The 26,611-nt window shown below is 33.3% G+C and overlaps 5 protein-coding genes across 11 annotated transcripts; 2 read left to right on the forward strand and 3 right to left on the reverse strand.

Annotated features, from left to right (window-relative positions):
- The first annotated feature begins 3,152 nt into the window (after positions 1–3,152).
- Positions 3,153–8,320, forward strand: LOC115712497 (F-box only protein 6). Of its 2 annotated transcripts, none has more exons than XM_061114838.1 (5): positions 3,153–3,597; positions 4,391–4,457; positions 5,098–5,180; positions 5,953–6,097; positions 6,855–8,320. In XM_061114838.1, the coding sequence occupies exons 4-5, from the start codon at positions 6,085–6,087 to the stop codon at positions 8,108–8,110; spliced, it is 1,269 nt and encodes a 422-aa protein (XP_060970821.1). In that variant the 5' UTR covers positions 3,153–3,597; positions 4,391–4,457; positions 5,098–5,180; positions 5,953–6,084; the 3' UTR covers positions 8,111–8,320. The 2 variants fall into 2 exon arrangements, with proteins under 2 accessions (XP_060970821.1, XP_030496644.2); XM_030640784.2 differs by having other exon boundaries at positions 3,158–3,597; positions 4,383–4,457.
- A 236-nt stretch (positions 8,321–8,556) lies between these two features.
- On the reverse strand, positions 8,557–9,772 carry LOC115712498 (uncharacterized). Its single transcript, XM_030640785.2, has 3 exons — positions 9,508–9,772; positions 8,901–9,057; positions 8,557–8,779 (listed from the first exon to the last, which is right to left on the reverse strand). Exons 1-3 carry the CDS (start codon positions 9,508–9,510, stop codon positions 8,733–8,735), a joined length of 207 nt encoding a protein of 68 aa, XP_030496645.1. The 5' UTR covers positions 9,511–9,772; the 3' UTR covers positions 8,557–8,732.
- Positions 9,773–16,480: 6,708 nt separating this feature from the next.
- Positions 16,481–18,267, reverse strand: LOC115715271 (uncharacterized). 4 transcript variants are annotated; one of them, XM_061113256.1, is made up of 7 exons: positions 17,829–18,267; positions 17,616–17,733; positions 17,476–17,519; positions 17,268–17,387; positions 17,071–17,157; positions 16,858–16,964; positions 16,481–16,764 (listed from the first exon to the last, which is right to left on the reverse strand). In XM_061113256.1, exons 1-7 carry the CDS (start codon positions 17,942–17,944, stop codon positions 16,628–16,630), a joined length of 729 nt encoding a protein of 242 aa, XP_060969239.1. In that variant the 5' UTR covers positions 17,945–18,267; the 3' UTR covers positions 16,481–16,627. The 4 variants fall into 4 exon arrangements, with proteins under 4 accessions (XP_060969239.1, XP_060969238.1, XP_030499978.2 ...); XM_061113255.1 differs by having other exon boundaries at positions 17,071–17,160; positions 17,829–18,241; XM_030644118.2 differs by having other exon boundaries at positions 17,268–17,378; positions 17,829–18,225.
- Positions 18,268–18,738: 471 nt separating this feature from the next.
- LOC115715268 (aspartokinase 1, chloroplastic) lies at positions 18,739–22,768 on the reverse strand. Its single transcript, XM_061113253.1, has 13 exons — positions 21,785–22,768; positions 21,595–21,677; positions 21,465–21,505; positions 21,177–21,331; positions 20,862–21,011; positions 20,648–20,743; positions 20,309–20,425; positions 19,985–20,104; positions 19,789–19,881; positions 19,593–19,709; positions 19,382–19,498; positions 19,228–19,290; positions 18,739–19,118 (listed from the first exon to the last, which is right to left on the reverse strand). Exons 1-13 carry the CDS (start codon positions 22,184–22,186, stop codon positions 18,978–18,980), a joined length of 1,695 nt encoding a protein of 564 aa, XP_060969236.1. The 5' UTR covers positions 22,187–22,768; the 3' UTR covers positions 18,739–18,977.
- A 116-nt stretch (positions 22,769–22,884) lies between these two features.
- On the forward strand, positions 22,885–26,586 carry LOC115715270 (protein NEOXANTHIN-DEFICIENT 1). Of its 3 annotated transcripts, none has more exons than XM_030644115.2 (11): positions 22,885–23,282; positions 23,436–23,524; positions 23,633–23,716; positions 23,814–23,877; positions 24,074–24,120; positions 24,786–24,840; positions 25,045–25,083; positions 25,227–25,413; positions 25,969–26,035; positions 26,114–26,170; positions 26,273–26,586. In XM_030644115.2, the coding sequence occupies exons 2-11, from the start codon at positions 23,460–23,462 to the stop codon at positions 26,508–26,510; spliced, it is 903 nt and encodes a 300-aa protein (XP_030499975.1). In that variant the 5' UTR covers positions 22,885–23,282; positions 23,436–23,459; the 3' UTR covers positions 26,511–26,586. The 3 variants fall into 3 exon arrangements, with proteins under 3 accessions (XP_030499975.1, XP_030499976.1, XP_060969237.1); XM_030644116.2 differs by having other exon boundaries at positions 22,889–23,282; positions 23,798–23,877; XM_061113254.1 differs by lacking the exon at positions 26,114–26,170 and having other exon boundaries at positions 22,889–23,282.
- The last annotated feature ends 25 nt before the right edge of the window (positions 26,587–26,611 follow it).

Genomic DNA, 26,611 nt, shown 5'->3' on the forward strand with positions numbered 1-26,611 from the left:
GTTGGGAGAGAAATTATTGTTTGTGCAAAGAAAGGGCAATAGAGTAGATAGGTACTTCCGTAATTCTAACAAAATCATCATATAATTGGAAAAATAAAGGTGGTGGGTCAATCGTGCCGTGTGCGTGAGAGAGAGAGAGAGAGTTATTAAGGTGAATGAATGAAGATATTTAATCCCAGCCGTTGATTTTCCCAAAAGTTTTGTTATGCTTTGCTGTTTCAAGAATCAAATGTTTATGTTTAGAGCTATGTCTCTCTCAATCTAATCTCATCTCTGGTCTTTCTTCAATCTTGACCATATTATAGACTTCCTGTTCACACTTCTCACACGTGTATTATAGTTATTTATTCCACTACATACCACATAATTAATCCACTAAATCTACATAAAAATTACCCATAATGATCACGATATTTTTTAACCCATCATATTTATTATTATTATTAAAAAAAAGTTTATACGAAATGATTCCCTTTTGTCGAAATACAAGCATTCACACAATGGTAAAAATGGTGAGAAATAGTTTGATTTTGGTCCACCTATTTGTAATAAGGTAATAATACTTAATATATATATTTTTTTTATCGTTTTGTTTATTGTGTTTTTAAAACATAATAAAAGAAATGAAAACAAAAAGATACACATAATTTTTTTAGAGTTTCTTTCTAATCTTCATCGCCATAAATAATTGATACACCAAATATCAAAAGTCAAAATCAGTGAACAAAATAAATACACAAAAAATTGTAGTACAAACCAAATTTAATTACAAAAATGTGGATAATACCATTTAACAAACAAAATTAAAAAAGAAAAATTACAAGGACATTTATCTTATTACAAATATGTTTGACCAAAATTAAACCTGTGAGACTATTTTTTACTGTTTTTACCAAACATAGAGGCTTTTTTTCTTTTTCTTTTTCTTTTTATAATCGAAAAAGTAGTCTATTTTGTATTTTAACAAAATAGTTGAGATCATTTTTGTATGAACCCTCCAAAAAGTTAATATAAATAAAAGTTTTTCTTAAAGAAAAAAAAAAACTAAAGCCATATTAACTTAATTTTGTTGGAATGTCAATATAGCCTCTCTCTAGTCTCCTAATCTAATTATTCAATTAAAGTGCAAATAAATGTGAATTTTTTTTTTTTGGAAAAAGTAAATAAATATAAAACTTAAAGAACCAGAGTGTAGTCCTTTCAATAAAAAGGAAAAGAAAAAATAGAGTGTAGTGTCGAGAGTTTTATCACAAGCAAGCACGTTAAAATAGCTTGGTTGGTCCTCTCAAACTCAAAATAAATAAAATAAAATGGCTTGGTTGGGTAAACAAAGCTTTACCACGTGTCAAGAAATGAATGGTTGAAGGTTTACTAGGTGCATGGTGCCACGTGGATAGAAACTATAATGAATCACATGTGGCACTATAATTATGGATGCTTGAGTAGTAGTATGACTTGATTTTAGTTAATAATAACTAGGGTTATTTGCGGCAAAACCCCCTAAAGTAAAGAGGTTTTTACAACTAACCCCTAATTCTAAAATTTTTGCGGTAAAACTCCCTAAACTCAAGTTCTGTTAGCACTTAGCCCTTTCCGTCCATTTTTCTCTGTTAAATGCCATGGTGGAATGTCCACGTGTACACAGTGTACACGTGGCACAATTTTATTGGTCCACGCTATAAATATTTAAAATTAAAATAAAAAAATTAATTATTTTAAAATAAAAAAAAAATAAAAATATCTTTAAAAATTAAAAAAAAAATTAAATTTTATATTATTTTTTTTTTCTTTCTCTTTTCTTTCTTTCTTTCTTCTTCTTCTTCTTCTTCTTCTTCTATCCTCTGCCTCTTTCCTTCTAACCCTAGCCGACTCCCAAAATCAGCCCCATCATTTTCATTCATGGCTCCTTCTTCCCTCTCATCTCTCCTTCAGTTTCACTCTCACTCTCTTTTCTCTTCCCACACTCCTAACCCTAAATTCACTCACAATCACACCCTCAGTCACACCCTCACCCTCCCTTCTCACACCTCCCCACGTACCCTGACATTCTGCTCTATTTCCAACCCCAACCCATTCCCAACCCTCGGCAGTCATCGCCTTCACCGTCACCATTGCCTCCGCCGCGACCTGTAAGAAAGTCTCTTGCTGTCGCCACTGGGGAGCTCTTCTTGAAATTGGCTTCGCGCCTCATTAACAAGCCCAGCCGTGGCCCAAATGGCGAGGAGCTGGCCTCGGTTGCTATGTTCGAAAACTATGGCAGTGTGGCTCGGAGTAAGAAGGAGAGGATTGGGGTGGTCATTGAGGATGATATTGAGCCTGATGTTGTGTGGGAGCAGAACGTGATGGACCTCATGGGGAGTCAACGAGGGCTTGATAGAGAGAGAACGAGAAGAAGAAGAAGAAGAAGAAGAAGAAGAAGAAGAAGAAGAAGGCAGCTTGACAGAGAGAGAGAACGAGAAGAAGAGTGGGAATGGGTTAGGGTTATTAGGGTTTTTTTTAATTTTTAATTTTTTAATTTGTAAAGAAAAATATTTTTTGATTTTTTTATTTTTAAATAATTAATTTTTTTTATTTTTTAAATATTTATTTACGTGGACCAATAAAATTGTGCCACGTGTACACTATGTACACGTGGACATTCCACCATGGCATTTAACAGAGAAAAATGGACGGAAAGGGCTAAGTGCTAACAGAACTTGAGTTTAGGGAGTTTTACCGCAAAAATTTTAGAATTGGGGGTTAGTTGTAAAAACCTCTTTACTTTAGGGGGTTTTGCCGCAAATAACCCTAATAACTAATAAGTGTTTCTTTAATAGAAGGGTATCCTCTGTCCTAAGTTGTCTCGTTTACTGTCTCCCTTGTTGTTTTGAGACCAGGTCACGTCTCTATTAACTTGAAAAAGCTTTGTTTGTAAATAAATCTTTAAAATCTTACAATAAATAATAAACTAAAAAAAAAAGAACAATTATTTGAAAAATATACAGTATGCTAAAATATGAAAGTGTCCACATATATTTCTTGTTTGGACTAAGAAATAATTATTGCATATAGTTTCTTGTTTGGACAAAGAAAATAACTATTGCATGCTTATATAAAATTGAGGGAGACGTGGCCTTATATAATATAAAAATTAAAAATATAACATTCATGCCTATTGAGAGATATTGTTATTTTACCCTAATGTATGTATGGCAAGAAAAACTATTATGACAGTAAATAAAATTATTGCGACTTTTGGTGCTATTTTGCTTTTATTTTATTTTAGTTTTTTTCTTTCGGATCCAATCTAATTAAATAATTAAAAAAATAATAATAGAACTATAGAAAACGTTACGTATTTGTCTAAATGTGAAAAAAAAAAGGTATAGACCATATATTCTTCCCTTGGGAGAACAGAAAATATATAGATTAATAGAGAGAGAAAGTCCGGAGTCGTAAACGCGAAACGCGCCGTTTTGGTAAGCCCGTCACCACCCGCCGGCAACCTATTTCTCCGATTAAGCCCTTCTTTCTTTCTCCTCTTACCTCTCTCTGATTCTGATCCTGCGTCGTCCTCTTCCATTCAGCTGGTCTCCGATTGCTGTAAATTTTTCTCAGGTAGTATTCTCTTTCTGTATCTCTCTCTAACTCCATTTCTCTCTCTTCTTCTCAATATTGAGGTTGCTTGCTCAGGTTTCGTTTGGTTTGGTTAGGTTAGGTTAGATTAGGTTGTGGTTTACTTTTTTTTTTCTTTTGGTTTTGTTTTGTTCTTGAGGTTCCTAATTCGATTTAGATTTTGTTCTTTGTGCGTGTGAATTGTTGTGAAGATGTGAATGTTTAGGGCTTTTCTACCTTTTCTCGCCATTGACGACAATGTTTTATAACTCTGTTTGGGATGTTTGCATGTACGAATTCACATATGAATGTACAATCATGGAGGCATGGATTTTGACTGTAGTTTTCTGTAATTTATGATTATTAATTCTTTAAATTTGCTTAATTGAAATTCGTTTGTTCAAACTCCTTGTCTACGTTAACGATGATGCACTTGAAGCATATTATTTGCGGAATTGAAGATCCGAACTTGAGGATTTCATGTTGTTTTCTTCGTATAATTTGAGTTCTGAGTGAAATTTTATCTTTTTAATGCCCAAAAGATGATGCATTTAAAACAGTTTCTTTTGCGGATTGAAGGTCCGAACGTGACTTATTTATGTTGTTTTCCAGCATATCATGTTAATGCATAAATTTTACTATTTATTAAAGTTTTTTCTGAAGTTGAAACAAGGTTAAGCTGTTGTGATCACTCACTTATCCCACACCCACCCAACTATCTATCTCATTTGAACAGTTTCTTATTTCATCTATTACTTGGTGAATCTGATTATGCTTTTTCATTTTAGCCTTCCAGGCAAACTATTCTGGATGGTGTTCGATGGCTACAGGAGTCGTACATACTTTGCTGGAAATAGCTGAAGGTGAAAAGTTATTATTATTATTATTTTGTTTTTTTTTGCTCTTTCTTCTTCTTGTTTTTGCGATTTGTGAAATTCTTCAACTTTGATTACTTTTTCTCAAGCTAAAGACAAAAGTATATCCTTCTAGTGTTATTGTAATGCTGAATTTCTTCTCTTCAGGGTTATTATATTTTATTTTTCCAAACATATCAATTTTGTGTGTGAAAACCATATTACGAAATGTTAGCATAACAAATATGGTATCACGCCACTTGCAATTGCAATATAGAAGGGGGAATGAATGAAATTAGAGAAGGACTTTAGCATTTTTTTTAATCCTAGTGTCTACAGCATACTCAGTTATAACTAGTCAGGTACTCATAGGATGGGTTACGATGATGAAGGAAAATAAGAGTTAAATCTATCGAGTTCATTATATTATTGTGAATGAAGGGTAGGTTAGGATGGCTGGGTGTTAAAGATCTCAAGTAGTGAGATGTAGGGTGGGACAATGAACCTGGTTCGTAAGGGGAAGACGAAGAACTGTGATTTTTCTTTGTGTTGTGTAATCAACTTACTTACTGTGTGCTTTGTATTTTTACCTGTACAATTGTGAGACATGTATTAAATAGCTCACATATCTTGTATTGTATAAATGCAGAAGCTCAATGCTCAACCAACTGAATTTCTGGCCTACTAATAAAGATGAACACCTGCAAATGATACTATTATGTATGGCTCGTGGTGAGTAACTTTAACATCATTTTTTTTTTAAGAATATTGTTCCATTTTATGGTTCTGTACAGTGTTCTTGCTTTGTATTTCAATGCAAATTTTCAGTGCTGTACATGTAAATTATTTTCTATGCCTGATCAGTGATCAGATCAACACTCAATTACAACTCTAGAGAAGGAAACCTGTTTTGGTGCTTTTTAATGTGTTCAATCTCCTGTAATTGGTCTTATTGGCTAACTTTATGTCCAGCTCATTGAGAGTGCTCACTGAAGTCCTCGGAATTTGAAATGGTTTGTAACAAATAAAAATCACTAGGTGTTACATTTCAGTAATGTTGCAGACTATGTTACTAGGTTATATGTTTTGCTAAATGCCTGAAGGAACTTTCTTTCTCTTTGTTTTATTTTAATCAGGTTGTTTGTTGGAAGGTCTTTATATATATGTGTGTGTGTGTACATATTTAAATGTATATAAGTTTTGATCTGTGTATACCCCAGATGAAATCTCATTGAATTTTCTATGATGAATTTAAGTTCATCAGTTTGTAATTGCATTACCTGATAAGCTCATTGTTGAAATACATTTCTCTTTAATGCTTGATCACAATTTGGGAAGTGAGGATTCATCCTCTTAGGTTTTATTTTACTTCCAATGTTTGGATTATAGAGGTCTAGGCACTTAAATATTCGCATTCTTGTATAAGTATTATGGAAATGATGGTACATATATTGCACTTAAATATTCACATTCTTATATAAGTATTATGGAAATGATGGTACAGATATTGCAACTTGAGGTCATAGATATGAAATGAGCTGTTTACCTGGAGTGTTACTGGACGATTGCCATACTCAACTGTCCACTGGTGTAAAGTTCTGGCCCACTAAGGACGAATACTTTCAGTCTATTCTTTATGTATGGACATGGTGAGTTATTTGAACATCATTTTACATCTAATGTTTTTTCTTCTTCTTTAATTTATAATGTTCGTAATACATTTTTGTAATTAAGCAACACTAAAATCCAATTAATGGTCTGCACAAAGAAAGTATTGTCTTAGCCCAATCAAGACATGATTTAATTATTATCATAATACTTTTTTCAAAACAAAATATCATCATAATCCAAAGTTTAGTATGATTGATTACAAATTGATGTATCTTTGCATGAATTGGCGTTATTGTTGTATGCACTATTTCAATGTAAATGAAACTTCACTGTGATACTTGTTGATTGATTCTGTACCTTTGTGGCATGTGCTTTCTAGCCGACTTAGCATGTTGAATGGTAAACTGAATTACTGTATATGCAGTTTTTCTTAACATGTTATTTGAAATGTGCAAATGATATGGACATTATTTGTCTATGCAAATGAAGCTTTTCTCTGAGATCATATAAGATGATGGGTTGCATACATGATACATTCTTATGTAATTTGCTATTGTTGTTAAAATAAAACCAAAATAATCAAGTCAATAGAGTCCTTGCTATAACAACAAAGGAGAGGGAAAAAGTTCATAAAAACATGCTTCAGTTTCTAATCATCTTGAATTGTGACATTTCAACCTGTTAAATCCATTAATTTTTATAATCTACAGTTGCATTTAGTTTTTATTGTATTTTGGTTTATATTCACAACTGCAGCAAATCTACTCAAGTTAACTTCTATTTTGTTTTGGGCAGATGGTGTTTACTCAATGTTAATGACGACTCTTCAGATGAGTTTTACAGAGTATTACAGTTTTGTAATGCCTGCCGAAAAGTTTGGGAGCTTCAAGATGTTAGAATCTAGCAAGCCTCCACCCTCGAAGAAATCTCGAAAAGAGCGGACTCGGAGAAAGTCGTCGGGATTGACAACTCCCACTGTGGTTATGGAGGAAGAAATTTGGAAAGATTTCCCTGAAGACCTTTTTGAAGCTGTTATTGCAAGACTTCCCATTGTCGCTTTTTTCCGCTTTCGATCTGTTTGCCAGAAATGGAATTCCTTGCTGAGTTCAGAAAGTTTCTCTGAACAGTGTGCCCGGGTCCAACAAGACAATCCCTGGTTTTACACAATAACCCATGAAAATGTGAGTGCTGGAGCCATTTATAATCCTTCCCTGAAAAAGTGGCACCATCCTACCATTCCTGCTCTTCCAACAGAGACCATTCTTTTTCCAGTTGCTTCAGCCGGGGGCTTAGTCTGTTTTCATGATATTGGTCATAGGAACTTTTATGTGTGCAATCCCCTGACTCAGTCACTTAAAGAGTTGCCAGCAAGGTCTGTCAAAGTATGGTCTCGTATTGCTGTGGGGATGACTATGAATGAGAGTTCAACTGGCGGTGGTTACAAGATTCTATGGGTGGGTTGTGACGGGGAGTATGAAGTCTATGACTCACATAGCAACTCTTGGAACCATCCAGGAAATATGCCCTCAAATATTAGATTGCCACTGTGTCTGAACTTTCGGTCGCAGGCAGTTAATGTTAATGGCACCATTTACTTCATGCGGTCGGACCCTGAAGGAGTTGTGTCGTATGATCTGTTCACAGGGGTTTGGAAGCAGTACCTAATTCCAGCCCCGTTACATCTGAGTGACCACACACTTGCTGAGTGTGGAGGCCGGATCATGCTCGTCGGGCTGCTGACAAAGAATGCCGCCACTTGCGTGTGCATATGGGAGCTTCAAAAGATGACGCTCTTGTGGAAGGAGGTTGACAGAATGCCAAACATCTGGTGCTTAGAGTTTTATGGAAAGCACATTAGAATGACTTGCTTGGGTAACAAAGGTTTGCTCATGCTGTCATTGAGATCGAGACAAATGAACCGATTGGTTACATATAATGTGGTGAGTAGGGAATGGCTGAAGGTTCCTGGCTGCATGGTGCCACGTGGAAAGAAGAGGCAAGGGATTGCATGTGGCACTGCCTTTCATCCATGTCTGACTGCTACGGCTTGATTCAGTTCTGTGATTCTTACAGCTGAATGTTGAGTTGAGGCTTGGAGTCTTCTCTTGCCGCATCATAAAGGGTGGCTGAAAGCTTGAACATTAGTGTGTTTCAGCCCAATTTTTCATTATTGTTTTAATTAAGTAGACATATAACCAACATTTGTGGCAAAAATTATTTCCCCCCTTTTGTGGAAACTTGATGAAAAACAGTTTGCGTTATTTACTTCTTTTAATTTATGTATTCTCGTATTAATCTTTTCCTAGGAAGATAAGTACTTGAAGTCTTAATATCGTCACCACGAACTACGAATGAAATTAGTTTTGAAGTCGTAGTGATACTAGTTTGATATTAGGATATGTAGAAACCACATCTACACTAGCGGGCATATCACAAACCATTCACAAATATCATCAAAATAATAAACCATAGATGAAAGGTAACAAAATGCAGACAATAGACGAACAAATGGGGTCTGTTTATTAATATATATTTAAGCTCTTCATAACATGTGTAACCCTCTGGTCTCGTAAAAGTATATTAACTTCCTAAAACAAATTAAATTAAACCAAAAAAGAAAAAAAAAATGTAGAAGACGATAAGTAACACTTCAGAGTACGGTCCGCGTTGCAATTATGCCATGCCTCCGGTTGTGGCTGTCCTGATTATCTGAAAGAGAGCTGTTACAGAGAAACAATAAAGTTGGATGAGCAATAACTTTCACTAAGAAAACAAAACAATGGTAACTGGAAAAGATTGTTTTAATCAATTAAGTAAGCAATATATGAGATTGAGTCTTACATGATCCAATAACAACGAAAATGAAGAACCCAAGAAGAATAGGGCCAACAGGGTAGTCCTTTCCCTTCTTGGCGGTGGTCTCAGGCACAGATCCTCTTCTTGTTATGTTCTTATCGAACTTCTCCACCTTCCTATCTGATAGACGCCTTGATGTAGTCTGTACACAACAACCAACAAAAAAATCACATTAGGTCACAGGAGCGAACCTAAAATTACAATGTGGGAAAGGTCATTTTTCGACCCCAAATTTACACCGACAATTATACAAGTTATTAGTTTGGGGAATTCTCCATATTGAACAACGATCCATTTAAATCAAAGCTCAAAGCAACCCAATTTGCACGGCTAATACGAAATCATGTGACCTAAATTACAAGATCTATGAATCTAATGTCTAAAAACACTACCGACATTATGGAATTCAAACTGATCTGCCCTAATTAACCAAATAATAATCCTAAACGGAACATATAAACTGAAATTCTCTATCAAATAGATCAGATCAATATCAATTTAAATTAATCAGATCAAGTGGTTAAAAACACCTATATAATACAACTCAACCGTATATTTGAACATTATCAGAGATCAAAGTTTGAAACTTTACCATGGTTACAGCCGCAATAAAATAGATCCTGGTTGGAGAAGAAGAGAGCCGCAGGCGATTCGAGTTTCTCGGTCTTATTTCTCTCTATTTTGGATGGATCAATCTTTGAGAAACGTGTTCTGTTTGTTGATTTATAGCAGTGTGAGGCACCAAGTCAATTTCGTCAGACCACGTAAGTTTGTATACGTGTTCTTACATTATTCGTCCTTCCCATAACATATTACTTAGCTGGCATTACGCGATTCAAGCTGAGCTGGCACAGACTATGTTGTTTAATTTTTAGAAAACTTCCTGTTTTATAATAGGACTTCTTCAAGGGTACACCCAACTTTATAATTTTTCTTTTAGTTTTTTTTTGATTTTTTTTGGAAACAATTTTTCTTTTAGTTTAAAAGCTTTTGATATCAATTTTTTAATTAATTTTTTATTTTAACAATTAAAAAAGTAAAAATATTTTTTAAGATATATATCTTATAAAATTATTTTCACTTTTTAATTTTTTAATTAAGAATTTAAATTTTAAAAACAAAAAAAATTACTTTTAATATTTTTATAAACAGTTTTTTCTTTCCTAATTAATATTTTAGGTTGGACCTAAATTTCCCCCGCGGCCCTAGCACCGAACCTAGTCTTTCACCCGAACTCAAATCTGACCCCGGACTTAGATTCGACATAAATAAAATCAAAAAATAAAAAATAAAAATAAACTTTACAGAACACACTTTTATTTTTTGTTTTTAAAATTGAAAAACAAAAGTGGTTACAGTATTTTTATTTTTTAAAAACATTTTTTTTAAAAAAAAAATTACTTTCATTTTGTGATTAAAAAATTAGAAAATAAAAATGTTACCAAACGGCACCTATACTTATTTAACACATTTTATTAGTAATCCCGTAACAATTGATTTGGTTCGATAATAAAATTATGTTTTTTTTTTTCAAAAAAAAAGTTTTAAGAATGGTAACAGTATCTGTTTTTTTTTTTTAAAAAAAAAAAAGAATGGCAACAATATGGGTAGGGTGCATACACTAATCCATGACCCTATTTTATAAAAAGAAAGTTATACCGATATTTTATTCTATTTTATTGATTTTTTTAATTATTTTCATTTGCTTTTAAAATTATAACTTCTAAGCATTAAATTTAAAATTATTTAAGATAAATACAAAAAAATTAAAGAATATTATTTTTAATAAAATGTAGAACCAAACATTAATAATTTCTAACTATAAAAAATACATGATACATTAAAGATGAAAGAAATTATTTTAAGAAACAAAATCATAAACATATATTGTACTGAGAATCAAAATAAAAATAAATATTTAATTAAATACACTAGATTTTATCGTCCACCTTAATAATAAGAGAACTTAAAAATCCATAAGAAAATTAACTAAGAAAAACGATAAACTAACACTGAGGCCTGAGCGCTTTGAGCGTTTTCTCTAAATTTTTCTGTCAGAAACTGTATTGAATTCTAAAAACCTAAGTTTATATTTATAGGAAGGTAAAAGGACTAATATATAATTAAACTTATTACAAATTGCATCGGGTAAAAATGCAATTACCCTAAAGTTAAAATGGACATGCCACATGTCACTCTCTCATTGGCTGCATGTGGACACGTGGCGAGAGGAGAGAAAGCCTTAGTTTCCAAATTTAGGATCATTTTGTATTTCAGCCCAAGAAACATACTTGGCCCAATCACTACATGAGTGGACCGCAAGGAAGCTCTAGTTTCCCTTTCATATTTTTTTTTATTATTTATTTAATTAATTGGAGAAAAATAACTCTTCACTTGCCTATAAAAGGAAGGCTATAAGAGAGCATTCTACACTAGGGATGCATATTTCCCCCACGGGGATGGGGCCCCGGGGGGACCCGCCCCTAATGGGGCGGGGATTCCCCGTCTAAATGGGGAACGGGGCGGGGACGGGGATTACTTTTTGTCCCCGAATATTAAACGGGGCGGAGACGGGGATCACACTCCCCGCCCCGACGGGGACCCGTTTAGTATTTTATCTTATATTTCTAGTAATATTTTATAATTTATAATTTATGTTTGTATTTTTTTTTAGTATATTAGTATCTTTTTTATGAATTATATGTTGTGTTTTGGATAATAATTAATTTATTGAATAATAATTAATGTGTAATATTTTAATTCTTATATATTTTAATATTTTTGTATATTAAAAATTTTATTATAAACTTTATTTTTCTATTAGGGGATTTCCCGCCCCGTCCCCGCTCCCATTAGGGGAATCCCCGTCCCATCCCCGATGGGGAATAAATGGGGATGGGGATTAAAATCCTTAACGGGAATGGGGACGGGGGGAGCACTCCCCGCCAATTTTCCGGCCCGTGTGCATCCCTATTCTACACACTTGTTTTAGATTTAGATATTTTGAAAAATTAGTCTCCTATTCTCTTCTAAGAACTTAGCTGCCATTAGTAGTTCTCTCTTCTCTCTAAATTTCGTGATCCATACTTAGTGTTGTAACAATTACCCACACAACTCTATTACAATACCTAGATCATTGGGGAAGATTGTGCAGAGAAATTGGTACTTTGATTTAGATTCTATGAAGATTCGAGTTCAGTAATTGATAATATTCTGCAATAGAAAGGAACAAGGGTTAAATCATGGAACGGGAAGAGTCATTAATTCCCCTGCGTGATTGTAAGTATCTGTACTCAATCTATGATTGATGTAAATCAATTAGTAACATATTTCTAAGTTATTTTACATATAAATTTGTAAAAAAAATGTGAAAATTAAATTGATTCTAGCATGTATTTTCAGCAACTAGTCTCAAATCTATTAGTTCATACTTTATATTCATAGATGAACATCTTTAAATTGGTTTATGTGATTTGTCGTGGTTTTGGATAGTTTTATGTTCATGCATATTGAATATTTGATAAAAATAACAATTTTGGATTATTTTTTACTATGTTTCTATGTAATTTATTTTTATAAATATTTTATTTGGTGTAAAATACTATAATAATAATAATAATTTAAAAATTGATTTGGGGTTAAAAATTGCACACAAATATCAAATTTTGACTATTTTTGGCCAAAATAGGTGTGCTAGCTAAGTATAAGGCAACGTATGCGCATACGGATGCACTAGGCGTCGCCCAGATGCACGTGTACGGATTGCCTTTTGGCTGCCATCAGATGCGCGTAGGTGCTCGAGGTGTTATGCAAGCTTGTATACGTGACACTCGACAAATGCACCTTTATGTGTGCGCGAGTTGTGCTAGGCATGCATCCATTCGGGTATTGTTCATCCATTTTTTTTTTTGAAATCATATTTAATAATAAAATATTAAAAGAGATAAATGTAAATATAAAAGTGATACATTTATTGTGATGTAAATTTTGTATTATGTTATATTGTAATCTAAATTTGACTCAACTTTTGTTCTGCACCAAATTTGAATTAATTTTTGGCACACCATTATAAAATATATTTTATAAAATGAGCTATATTTTAACAATGGATCATCAATTTGTGAAGATGCTCTTACAATATTTGGAACCAAAAAAACTATAGCAATTATTATGTAGGTACCCTAAGTCCTAGACCTTGTGGAAGCAAACCAAATGTGTAACCATTTGAGCTACCCCACTTTTTAATGAAGTATATAAGAACACGAATGAATAACATTAATGTTAGGCTATTTTTAGCCTAAATTTTGAGTCGATTTTACAGTTCTTTTCTTTGTTAATGGTATCTTTTGGAATAGTTTTACGCTTGATTTCCTTTTGTTTTAGATCCACGAGGCATTAGAGTTCAAATTTTATCAATTATGGAAAAGACGGGATAAACTGGAGAAAAATCTGCTGAAGCTGACAAGTATGCTTCAGTTGTCGCGACCACCATTATCCATGGCCGCGACCTTTTTTCATGGTTGTGACTATGGTCGCAACTACGAGGCATAGGTAGAAAGCCTGATTTTTAATTTTTGCCTATGGTCGCGACTAGACTTTATGTAGTCGCGACTATGGGCTAAACACGAGATTTTAGGCAGTTTTGGAATTTCGCCATTTAGAGGTAGTCATCCTAATTTTTATTTAAGGGGCTCGTGTGTAGAAGAAAGATACTCAGAAACTGTACCCTAAATTTGAAGGAGGCAGAGAAAGCACTTATGGCGACCCGGAGCACGATCACCATCTAGTTCTTTCTTAAACTCTTAATTTCTATGTTAATTTTTGTTTTAAATTTAATTATGAATTTTATGAACTAAATTCCTATTTGGGGAGATGATGAATGTTGATTGACTTTATTTCTTAAGTTAATGATAATTGTTATTTCTCCTTTCTTGATTGTGAATTTATCTATATTTGTGCTTAATTCCATGTTTGAGATTGATCACCTTAGACGTATTTAATGATCCCAATTCAAAATCTGAAAAGTAAGTTTTGGGAATGCTAAAATTGGATAAACTAAGTTTTGATGTGAAACGACAGTATTTGCACAACCTTAGTGACATTGAGATTATTGTTTAATGTTGATTATACATTAGTCTATTTCAGAGATAATTAAATAACATGTGATTTAGGGCCTAAAAGATCTGAAAAGAGTTAGTTAATTTATAATTTGTCTTTCACCTTAAGAAAGAGAATAGTAATTAGAATTAACAATTGGATAATTAAATCAACATGATTCTTTTCCCTAATTTCTCATCATTGATTAAATACTTTTATTGCGTAATTTTATTTTCGTGTTATTCTTTATTTTTATTTTCATCAAAATTATTGGTTACCAAATAGAATTATAAGTCTGATTTAGTGGTATTCAGTTCAATTTCTTGTGGGTTCGACCTCACCTGTGTGAGTACTACTTGATTACGTGCACTTGCGTAGTTTTTCATATTTTTTTTCGTAACAAGTTTTTGGCAGCCGTTACCGGGGAGTTGTTCAAAAATTGATATTACCAAAATTAGACTAAATTTTGTTTTGGTTTTTCTTCCTTACTTCTCGCTAACTATTTTGTCTTAATTTTTTTTTCTATCCTATCTCAGGTGCTTTTGGTATATGTGACGTCAAGGAGCTAGTTCAAGAGTGCATGTAGACAGAATAGAAGGAACAAGAGGTTAGACAAAGCTACATTGAGGGCTGAACCAGAAATAGTCATGGCTGACAACGCCAATAATGACAACAATAGAAACAATGGAGTTGTAGTAGAAGACCAGGCAAACGGTCGTAATCCACCTGATTGTAGTCTGAGGGACTATGTCCTTCCAACATTGATAGGGGTTCAGTCTTGTATAAGACCACCCGCCGTAGAGGCCAATAACTTCAAGATAAAGCAAGCCATACTCCAAATGATACAATCTTCAGTCCAGTTTAGTGGACTCCCCTCGGAAGATCCAAATATGTATCTGTCTAATTATATGGAGTTATGTCAAACATTCAAAGTGAACGGAGTTAGCGATGATGCCATCTGTATAATTATGATATTATTTCATTACTAAAGTTAATTTGCATCTGTACATTGTTTGATAAGATGAGAATCCTAATTAATTGCTAGAGTTTTTAGAATTAAAATTCTAGTTTAGTTAATGGAAGGAAATTTCACATGAGCCAGTAGTATTATAATTATCTAATAGCTTAGTTAATCGAGTTTTAGTGTTTGTCTTAGTCTTACTCGAGGGTGAGTAAGAATTTAGTTTGAGAGCATTTTGTTAGGCTATTTTTAGCCTAAGTTTCGGGTCGATTTTACAGTTGTTTTCTTTGTTAATGTTATTTTTGGCATAGTTTTATGCTTGATTTTCTTTGTTTCAGATTCTTGAGGTATTAGAGTTCAAATTATATCAATTGTGGAAAAGACGGGGCAAACTGGAGAAAAATCTACTGAAGTTGACAAGTATGCTTCAGTAGTCACGACCACCATTATCCATGGTCGCGACTATGGTCGCAACTACGAGGCATAGGCAGAAAGCTTGATTTTTAATTTTTTCCTATGGTCGCGACTAGACTTTATGTAGTCGCAACTATAGGCTAAACAAGGGAATTTTGGGTAGTTTTGGAATTTCGCCATTCAGAGGTAGCTATCCTAATTTCTATTTAAGGGGCTCGTATTTTAGAAGAAAGATACTCATAAATTGTACCCTAAAGTTGAAGAAGGAGGCAGAGGAAGCACTTGTTGTGACTGGGAGCACGATCACCAACTAGTTCTTTCTTAAACTCTTAATTTCTATGTTAATTTCTGTTTTAAATTTAATTATGAATTTGATTATGGATTTTATGAACTAAACTCCTATTTGGGGAGATGATGAATATTGATTAATATTATTCCTTAAGTTAATGATAATTGTTATTTCTCTTTTTTTGATTGTGAATTTATCTATATTTGTGCTTAATTTTATGTTTGAGATTGATCACCTTAGGCATGTTTAATAATCCCAATTCAAAATCCGAATAGTAAGTTTTGGAAATGCTAAAATTGAATAAACTAGGTTTTGATGTAAAACGACACTATTTGCATATCCTTAGTGACATTGAGATTATTATTTAATGTTGATTATATGTTAATCTTTTTCAGAGATGATTAGATTACATGTGATTTAGGGCCTAAAAGATTTGAAAAGAGTTAGGTTAATTTTATAATCTGTCATTCACCTTAAGAAAGAGAATAGTAATTAGAATTAACAATTGGGTAATTAAATCAACATGATTCTTTTCCCTAATTTCTCATCCATGATTAAATACTTTTATTGCGTAATTTTATTTTCTTGTTATTCTTTATTCTTATTTTCATCAAAATTATTGGTTACCAAATAGAATTATAAGTCTGATTTAGTGATATTCAGTTCAATTCCTTTTCATTGTGGGATCGACCTCACTTGTGTGAGTACTATTTGATTATGTGCATGCATTTCATAATTTTTCATAACAATTAACAAGAAGGATTTGGTTAAATATTAAGCATACTAAACTGAAACTTCTTAATATTTCAGTTAGCCACAACTGGTATACTAACATTACTATACTAAAGATCAAAATATTACATCATGGAAGAACAATCTTGACATTGAAATGAAACCTATGCCTCTCACTCTCACTCTCACTCTCACTCTCATTCTATTTATATATAAATGTTACATTTCACAATCTTCAGTGATCACTTCCAAGACTAAATACTGTAGAGCAATACAATACTTGGCAGATTTCGTCCTCTCATTCTCGAGATTGTTATTACTTCTGAGAATAAACGATCCGGTGCCATCACCATCACCTTCAACACACCACAAACATACATCCATTCAGTATTTCTGTTATCATCATGTTAAGTAGTGATTTATTTTTTCACCATAAACAAAAACCAAACCTTTAATGATGAAGATAGTGGAAACCCATCTCTTATAAATGAAGAGCAACCTAGTGGACTCTCCATGGTGTGTATCAGACAAGAGAAGCTTACAGGGTCTTATTCCACTGCTCATTGCATTTAAATAACAATCACAAAAAAATGGTAATAAGATGGAGTTGTCTCTTTGCCCATTACAGAAAAAAGTAAGCTTAGCTAGTTAAATTTACTGACTTGGCGTGCATTATGGCATTGTGGCATAAAGCAAGTGTCCGAATCATAGCTAATTCTCTTCCCCTATTCCCATACCTCTCTTGGCAACTTCTACTCCTCAAAGTAACATTATGAGCAAAAATGAGTTTGAGTTGAGTTATTATCCAATCCAATTCAATATAATGAAATGAAATGAAAGAAGAAGAGTACCCTTTTACCTGTCCTCAAAGAAATCTCCAAAATCATCAACAATAACTGTGTCAGGAAATGTCTCATGCAGGTGAAATGCAGCAAAGTAGTTCTTAATAGCTTCATCATTATCCACATACCTGAAAAATCTATAATTAATCCCAACAAACCCATTTTGTTATTCTTAATCTTAGTGTTATAGTTTTAGTTTTTCTAGTATAAAGGAGCCTCCCTTACTTCATCTGAATCCGTTGAAAGGCATCAGAAGAAGGATCAATACCCTGAAAGTTAAAGTTCAAAAAAAAAAAAAAAACTCATAAGAATTGAATGTAAGATGTAAATGAACAAGGAAAGGATAGAAAGGGAAAGGTAGTTACTTGGGAGAGAAAAGGGGGTTTGGTTTGTAACTTGTGGCGATTGCAAATGAAGACGACTTTTTCATTGGTGAAGTTGGTGGCATTGAATGCAAACTGGAATAGAAGAGAAGTCTTTCCACTGCAAATTATTCACCATACCATACCATAAAACTCAACACAATTCAAGTCAAAAATAGAATAAAAAAGTAATGAAATGAAAAGGTATGTAGGGACCTAGAAGGAGGGCCTGAGAGAAGGTGCATAGTATTATTAGTTATAGATTTAGTTTGAGTGTGGAGGTCCATTTGCCTCTTTGTCTCTGAGGAGATTAAGAAGAAGCTCTCCACCATAGCTTCAGCTGCAGCAGGGTCTCGCTCTCAGTCTCAGTCTCAGACCATCACCAGTCACCCTCTTCTTCTTTTAGCAGGCCAGGCCTAGCAATTCAACTCTTGTCTTCTCTTTTAAGGTCCATTCTGTAGTGGGATTTAGATCCCCCAACTGAGGAAATTACACTACCCAACTCAACTCAGGCCACTAATTTGGCCCAACTTGAACTATTTCTGATTCATTCGGATGCCTCTATAATTTAACACCTAACTAAATATTTAATTCTCAGCATAATAATAATAATAACTAAATATTTATTTAAAAGAATAATTTTGTAATCTAAGTAATCTATATTTCTTTTTTTTTTTTTTTAAACAAAAGTAATCTATATTTCTTAACTATAAACTAATTAATAATTGAGACAAATAATTTTTTTTTCCAAGTGAACATGTATATAAATTGGCCAAGTCATTGAGTAATTTTTCGTAAAAAGGAAAAGGAAAAACCGGTCTCAGTTTATCCGGGCTCCTTTGTATTGTATACAATATTTTTATGTAAAACTATATGTGGTATTAATTTTTATGGACACTTAAATATATAATAATTTAGTATAAATTAAAGTTTAACATAGTATTATATAAAAATATGATATATAATCTAATTCAATATAATACAATACGATCTAATACGACGTTCCAAACGAGCCCTAAATAATTATTTTAACCAGTCTCTCAGTTGAAATAAAATATTACTAAATGTTTTATTGACCTGCTACTCAAAAATTAAAGATATGAAACACAATAATATTCAATAGATGTATACAATAATTTAATTTTTAAATTTGGTTATATTAAATCAAATTTTATTATTATGTTAAAATACTAGCATTAGAGTAAAGTGTAATATGCATATTAAATTTATATCTGTCATGGTTACACTGTCTATTACAAGAGGCCAACAGCACAACCAATAACTTTTTGCAATGTTTCAACTTGGATCGGAATGAATGATAAACCTTAACATAAAGAAGAAGGGTATTTAATATTAGTATTGGTATTAGTTGACCAACACGTCACAAAGGTCATCTGCCAAGGACCCATTCTCTTCTGTTACTTTACCACTCTCAAAGAAGGTCTGGTGAAGGGCCTCAATACATCTTTCAGCTTCACTATCATTTACAATCAATGATATGTTCACCTGCTTAGTAGTAGTAGTAGTACATAAAAAAAAAATAACCATATGATCATTCCAAAAAAAAAATATAGATAGATAGATGAAAACAAAAACCAATTATGACAAAACACACCTTGGATGCCCCTTGTGAGATCATTTGAACATTGATATCATGTGTCCTAAGAACATGAAATGCCTGTAACAAAGTATGTACATTATTGTTATTGGGATAAAATAATTAGTGATAGTTTTCTCTAATTCCCTGACCCAAAAAGAAATGCCATGACCTTCTCAAGAATCAATGAAGAACGCTGAACATTCCCGATAAGAGAGATGATTGATCTATGCTGCAAAAGTTTCACGCGTGCAATTTTCTCAAGCTCTTCCTCTACATTGTCAAGTTCCTGCATGAGAAGGTAACACTTTATTTGATCCATTGAAATAAACAATCTGAGGACAGGTTTATGTGCACTAGATCGGAAAACATCATATGCTTGCCTGCTGGATTAGATCTCTGCTCCAGAGCTTTGCAGGATCCAATGTCAAAGATAAACTAACTTCACTAGTAGCAACAACATCTACGGAAATGCCCAAATCCTCGAAGATTGAGAAAACCTGTTAACACCATGCAAATTGCAGTTAAATCACCAGAATAAGGCATCATAAAAGCAATGTAAAAATATCTTATTCTCACCTTTGCAAGGAACCCAACTTGACCAAGCATGCGTGTACTCACAATATCGAGCATCGTAACATTACGTTTCAAAACTATGCTGGTTAGAACAGCCTGAAATTTTTTATTTAAGAAAAAAAATAAATAATCAACTACATTTTAAAGTTATCCAAATGCGCCACTTTGAACGCTGACAGCGAATTCAGCCACCACAAACCTCTGTCATATCTCTGGTTTTAGTGATGAGCGTGCCAGGAGCTTTTGGATTGTACGAATTTTTGACCCTAACAGGAATATCACCTTCTCTAGCTGGTCTCATTGATTGGGGATGTAAAACCTGCACATTCATAGTAAAAAGTGGCTTAGTCAATAGTCAGTCAAGAGTAGCCCTTGTTTTCTTCTATTAATTCCATTCCCTCAAAAACTTTAGTTAATCAATGTGTTAGTTCATTCCAATATTACAGCCAATTCAAGTTAAATAGAAAACATGAAAAGGGGAAGAAGAAAAAAAAAGTAGCGTTAAACAGCAGCATATACCAACCTGAGCACCAAAGTATGCAAGTTCAGCAGCTTCATCAAAAGTCAAAACAGGCACAGGCTTTGCACTAGGATAAATGCTCGGATCGCAGGTCAAAACACCATCAACATCCTTCCACACCTATTAAAAAATGTGAACTACGCTGGTAGTTTGTTCATTTATCAATATTGCAAAACAATGTTAGCATAAAAATGCCACAAATTAAAAGAACGGATAACTTGTATATAGATTCCCCTGTATGTATTTCCCAATCTTAGCACCATCCAAAGAATAGAAGATATAAATCTAATAGACCTTACAAAAATACCAGCAATAAACAATGCGTATCGGTTCTACTCTAACCTGAATTTCTCTTAAGCCAAGAGCTTTACCAATAGTAGTGGCTGACAAATCGCTACCGCCCCTACCCAAGGTAGTAACTGCACAAGATTTCCAACCCTACAGTAAAAACATACGATCCATTTTATGATCCCAGATAGTAAATTATAAACAAGTGTAGTGCAATTGAATTATGAACCAAGTCTAAGCTAGACAAACAGATGTAGCAGCTACCAACCTTTCCAAGGAAGCCAGTAACAACTGGAATTGCAGGATCAGCAATCCAATCATCATGTAACCTTTTAGCCACAGCAGGGTAAGTTGCTTCTAATATATCTGCATTTGTGAAGTCGTCTGTAGTTATGAAACCAATGTCAAATGCATCATACTGCAAAACACAAACAAACCACAAGGGCAATGGCCATTTTAGAGTTAGCTTGGGCCAAATATAATTAGTTCATCGAATAACTCCTTAACTTAATTGCATTTTCTTCAAATTATTTACACAAATGAATATGACCACTTAAGGATTCATAAATCAAAAAGTACATACTTGGCGAGCTTTTACACCAATCTTATTGAGATAAGCTGCAAATATTCTTGTGGACATGCATTCACCAAAAGAAACTAAATAATCTCTGGTGCGAAGAGTTAACTCTTTCATCATAGCTATTCCTTTCAGAAGTTGCTCCAGTTCTTCCAAATGTTCTGCAAACAAGTATTTATAATTCCAAGACTCATTTACAATGTAAAGCAACCTTATAGATGAAAGGTGAGAATATAAATGTTCGTATATAAAATGGAACCCAAGTTGCAATAGCATTATAAATGTGAACCTCACCAGAGATAACAGAGCGATCTACTCCAAGCTCATCAACAGTCCTGAATAGAAGAAAGAAAAGGAGGGTTCTACAGCTTAAATCACTATCTATACATAATAAAAAAATATACTTTAATGCAAGAGATCAAACCTGTGATGCAGCTCTTTTATGAAGCTCAACTCTTTGATTTCTGATGCATTTGAAACACCACAACCAACTGCCTTCTCCCCAGCCTAGGTATATACACATGCATCAATGGCAATCCAATACTATAAATACAAAAAAAAAAAAAGATAATAATTTTAATTAAGAATAACAAGACATAAGAAAAGGGTATTACAAGAAGGAGATTATTGGTGGTTTTCCCCATAGCTGAGAGAACAATAATGGGGTTTTCTTCTGGAAAACTGAGAATGAGTTGAGCTATCTCCTTAATTCTCTCAGCTGAAGCTACTGACGACCCACCAAACTTCATTACGCAAGTTAGTGCATTTGCATACGAATCATTCTCTTGTTCTTCATCTTCTTCATCTAATTGTCGTTGTCCAAGCACAGCTTGAATCCCCTTCTTACTGCCCTTCACCCTTAAAGCTCCATTTTTAGCTGCATTTTCCAATAGTGCAAAGAAGGATCGAGATGGGAAGCCCACGAATGAGAGGGAGGGCAAGAGGGAATGTTGATTTTGTTGAGTTGGAAAGTTGCAGGGTGCTGTGAATCCGCCGGAAAGAAGAGAAGCCTCCATTTTTAGGGATGGATGAGACCTAGGGCTATGTTGAATGTTTTTTCTGAATCAGAAACAGAGGAACACAAACCCAATTCAATTGGTCTTTTGATTAGTCAAATTAAAAATAAATTACCATCACATTCCAAATCTAATTTTTAATTAATTAATTAATTATTATTATTATTATTAGAAAACTAAAATAAAGGAAAAGGGAAGATAGTAATAGATTGACCAACAGAGTTGAATTATGGAATTGTCAGACTGTAATATCATATGATTGTTTTTTTTTTTTTTTTTTTTTGAGATAATATCATATGATTGTTAAGAAATAGTAACAGAAAAAGGGGGAAAAAAGTGAATCCTTTGATTTATTTATGGCTTTTTTTTTAGATTTATTTATGACTAATTTGGTAAATAAAGTTAATTAATTCTTAAATGGTTTGGATGGTTTGATCTGAAAGCAGCATATCATATTAAACTACTATTGATGTAATTTATAATAGAATTAGAAAATGGATCCAAAATTTGAGAAAATGGATATATATTAAAGAAATGGGAGTGAAAGAGTAGACTAGAAGTTGTGTTGTGTTGTTGTGTGAGTGTGTGGCTGAGGAGAAACAAATAATATAATAATAAAAAGAGAGTATGTGGCTACATAATAATGTGCCGTACAAATATCTAAAATACTAATTTAAAAAAAGGAAAGAAAAAAAGAACACTATCATAAATTCATAATTAAACCACCAGTTGAGAATAGAAAGATAGAAGGGAAGACTGAAGAGGTGGTTTTGGCAAGTTGTAAGAATGAATTGAATTAATGGTATTACTATTTGATGGTATGATGTTAATTTCAGTTGGCGCCAAACCATATCTTGTGGGCTTTGGCTTTGGCTTTTTATGCAAAATAATATGTATTATATAATCCTATCCTATCCCATTTTTCTACTGCTTCTAATTTGTCCCAGTTCATTTCATCAACCACTCTTCTCTGTCGGTAGTTTCTTTCTCCATAAATATATCTTTTTTTCTCAACTCAACTCTTCTGGGTGGCTTTTCTTTCTCTGAGGTCGCTGGCCTTTGTTGGGTTCAACTTTTCAATTTCATTTCTTTAAAGGTAAGTTTTTCATTCTTTCTTTATTTCTGAAACTCATTTGCTCTTTAACTATTACTACTCACTCGTTATTTGATATTTTGTTGGCATTATCATCATTACCTTTTCTTCTTCAAATGTAGGCTTTTGATCTTGTAGTTGATCTTTTATTGTCAGGTACAATTAAACATTATATTATCCATGGAAATTGGTAAAACAAGAAATTCCTCTGGCTATGGCAAACCTCCATGGATATTCAAAGGAAGGCAAGTACCCCATAACCCCCCCACATTAGCTCATTGACCTCGTTTCTTTTGTCTTCTTTATATTTGATATGTTTTACTCAAATGGGTTGTGCTTTTTATCATTGCCAGTGCATTGTATCAACTCCATCTTGTCAAAGCAGAAACTGCTCGAGCATGTATCCCAAAAGAGTTTAAACTGGTTGAAGCATTTGGGTATGTTTGTTTTTTCCTTCACCCACATCATAAGAATTTTACATCTTAAGATATTAGTTGATAATTCATTCAGCTCAGTAGGGTTCCTCTTTCACAGGTATACTCTGGGAGGGTTCTTTCTAGCAAACTATGAGGACAGTCCGGCTGGAGTCTTTGATGAGGTTTGTAGACGATTATTACGAGTTACTTTACTCGATATCTACTAATTGATTTTGAGATGAAACTCTATACAAAATAAGCACCCAATTCAATAATATTAAGTTATGCTCCACATAAACTCTTTATTCTTGTACACTATATTTTGAGTTCATTGAACAGACCTATGTGACCAACATTTTTAATCACTGTTTTCCTCAGCTCGTTGTGCTTGCGGGGCTTGTATGGAACCCACCAACATCTTGCGCGTAAGTTTTTCACAAATCAACTTGCTTCATTATTATAATATTGTTATGTAACATGCCTCTCAAATATAGAATAAAAAATAACAAAAATCTTGTTAGGACCTGAGTGTGACATAAATCATATCAAAGTATCTCTGACTTTCACTTCTAATGTATAGTGTGCTTAAGTTGCTATCATAGCAAGTAAAAAAGATGAAACCTTTACAAGTCGGTTACTACTCAGATATTTAAACTAACTTGCTTGAGAATGGGAAAATAAAAATAAAAAAATGAAGTGGATGCTTACGAATTGAAATTGGCCCTTTCAAGGTGAGGACTTTATATTAGACCAGTCTAAAGCAAAATGTTTCCTTTCTAAAGGAATCGACAAAAGGAGTATGCATGCATCAATTAATAATAACAAAATGTTTAGATATTTCATAGTGGTACCAATGAATTGCCTTTTTTGCATATAAAGTAAATGCATTAGTGCATAGTTTAATACAAGTGCACCATGCAACAACTAGGCAAGTTGACAATGCTTGACAATAAATAGTCCCATTCTTGCATCTGTGAATTGGTCAAGTTTTATCCCACCCAAGCCACTGTTTTCTTAATTTTTTTTTATTCATTTTAAATAATATATACCAGAGGCCATTAACTACTTTGTTATGCAAATTAATTAACAGATGGGCCACTAAGGTGTTTGTGAACAGTAATGAAGCTTGTGAACATGGAAGAAAGGTGGGGGAGCTACAGAACTCTTGCCACTAATTCTAAAATATGGTTGTTTGAACATATAAATAGAGTAGTAAACATTTGAGTGAGAAACTCTACTAGAAGACACTGAATTTTACACGAACACAAAATATGGTGATGGTCTCATGGAGTAGGGCTTTTGGGTTTTTGTTTCATAATTCTGACTTTGGCTGTTTTCATTTCTTGCAGGAAGTGGGGCTTCCAAGTCATGTGGCAAGTTTCTCAAAGGTAGGCCTATGTACTTAAATGTTCCTATTTTCACTACTTAACATTTCCAAGTCATATATGCAAATATATATTTCAAGGTTGATATTTAACAATCCAAATTCTCAAGCAAATTAGACCTTGATGTATAATTTTGTTTTGATCAGAGAATTACAGCAATACCAAAGCAAAAAAGTAATAAAACCATTGGATTTCTAAATATGATTGGTATGACTACTACTACTGGTACAGCTTCCTCTAATTCGATAGAAGATTGCATGGATGTCCAAGTGACTGAAGTCAAAAGCCCTTGTGTAGAAGATAGCTGCTCTTTTAACCTTACTACCACATTAGGTCAGTTGCAATTGCTGTTGATATATATATATATATATATATATAAATATTTATACATATATATGTCAATTGTAGTTAGGCCACCCTTCTTTAACTTTTAATATGAAAACAATCTCACACACGCATACAGATATGTATATCAAAGATATCATTTTATGTTTAGAGGACTAAAAGTAAATGACTCAATCACTATCCTCTTTTAAATAGTTATGTGTGAGCTATTTCATTGCTATGCTTGTTTTTGTTGGCTCAATTAAGTGTCTCATCTGTAAAAATAAGCAAATGAGTGGAAGTTTAGATAATATAAGGACGATAAGAATCATTAATTGTATCTCAAACACGCAATTAGTAATTAGTGGAATAACTGTCTTATATCGCCTTGTAAGTTTGTCTCTTTTGTCATCGACTTTAAAAAGGCCTTAATTCTTTATTCTGAAGTTGAAGCTCATGTAAAGTTCTTTCTGCACATTGTGATTCTTGTAATTCTGTGCCTAGATTAGGTAACAATGGTGCCCATTTAATTTCTCATCACATCATTCTTCTTCCTATTGGCAGTGCCAGCTGCATTGAGTTTGGGCAAGTGGATGGGGCCAACCATTAAAATGTCTCTTCCAAGCTTTAGGTACATTTCTCTAAAACGCTTTGAGTTCATAAACGATTATGGACATTATCATTAAATTATGTTATTACGACTATGTAGCGGCCGTACAGAATATACTCCAGACTTGTTCAAGTATTCTTGCAAGATTCAGTGCAGGTTTCTCTTTCATTATTTTTCTTTTTATTTTATATCATCAATTGGAGTAATAAATTAAAGACTGTCCTTTTAATGGGCTCCTTTGTTATGTTCATAAATTAGAGTGCGAGCAGTCCATCCAACAAAAGTGTCAAGAAACAGTGAGTTGGAACAATGTTCAGAACAGGACAAGTGCAGCAGTAGTATTAGTACCACTACCATGGATCATTCGACCAGTGCAGCTGTGATGCTATCAAAGCCCATATTTGCATTGAAATTCAGCTGTATGACTATGGAGGTTGAAGCTCCTGTTGTAATTTCCAACTGTTCTAGTTCTAATAATCCCTTGAGAACTTGTTAATCAAGATATTATTCTTTATGTTGAATGAAATCCCTTATCCCTCTATGAATAAAAGAAAGAGAAAAAAATGCACTCTCTTCTGGCCTTGCATGGTAAGATTA

The sequence above is a fragment of the Cannabis sativa genome, chromosome 4 (assembly GCF_029168945.1).
Source record: "Cannabis sativa cultivar Pink pepper isolate KNU-18-1 chromosome 4, ASM2916894v1, whole genome shotgun sequence".
In the NCBI taxonomy this organism is placed as follows: domain Eukaryota; kingdom Viridiplantae; phylum Streptophyta; class Magnoliopsida; order Rosales; family Cannabaceae; genus Cannabis; species Cannabis sativa.

What these genes read in the sequence shown, in the direction of transcription:
- LOC115712498 (XM_030640785.2), bottom strand. An exon ending in TTTCGTTGTTATTGGATCAT is followed by an intron (nt 8,780 to 8,900) that starts GTAAGACTCAAT and finishes TCTCTGTAACAG; the next exon opens with CTCTCTTTCAGATAATCAGG.
- LOC115715271 (XM_061113255.1), bottom strand. Translation starts at nt 17,944, where the DNA reads ATGGTGGAGAGCTTCTTCTTAATCTCCTCAGAGACAAAGAGGCAAATG. An exon ending in CTCTCAGGCCCTCCTTCTAG is followed by an intron (nt 17,734 to 17,828) that starts GTCCCTACATAC and finishes AATAATTTGCAG; the next exon opens with TGGAAAGACTTCTCTTCTAT. An exon ending in AACCCCCTTTTCTCTCCCAA is followed by an intron (nt 17,520 to 17,615) that starts GTAACTACCTTT and finishes TTTAACTTTCAG; the next exon opens with GGTATTGATCCTTCTTCTGA.
- LOC115715268 (XM_061113253.1), bottom strand. Translation starts at nt 22,186, where the DNA reads ATGGAGGCTTCTCTTCTTTCCGGCGGATTCACAGCACCCTGCAACTTT. An exon ending in CCACCAATAATCTCCTTCTT is followed by an intron (nt 21,678 to 21,784) that starts GTAATACCCTTT and finishes GTATATACCTAG; the next exon opens with GCTGGGGAGAAGGCAGTTGG. An exon ending in GCAGAGATCTAATCCAGCAG is followed by an intron (nt 19,499 to 19,592) that starts GCAAGCATATGA and finishes CTTCTCATGCAG; the next exon opens with GAACTTGACAATGTAGAGGA.
- LOC115715270 (XM_030644115.2), top strand. Translation starts at nt 23,460, where the DNA reads ATGGAAATTGGTAAAACAAGAAATTCCTCTGGCTATGGCAAACCTCCA. An exon ending in CGGCTGGAGTCTTTGATGAG is followed by an intron (nt 23,878 to 24,073) that starts GTTTGTAGACGA and finishes TGTTTTCCTCAG; the next exon opens with CTCGTTGTGCTTGCGGGGCT. An exon ending in TCTTGCAAGATTCAGTGCAG is followed by an intron (nt 26,171 to 26,272) that starts GTTTCTCTTTCA and finishes TTCATAAATTAG; the next exon opens with AGTGCGAGCAGTCCATCCAA.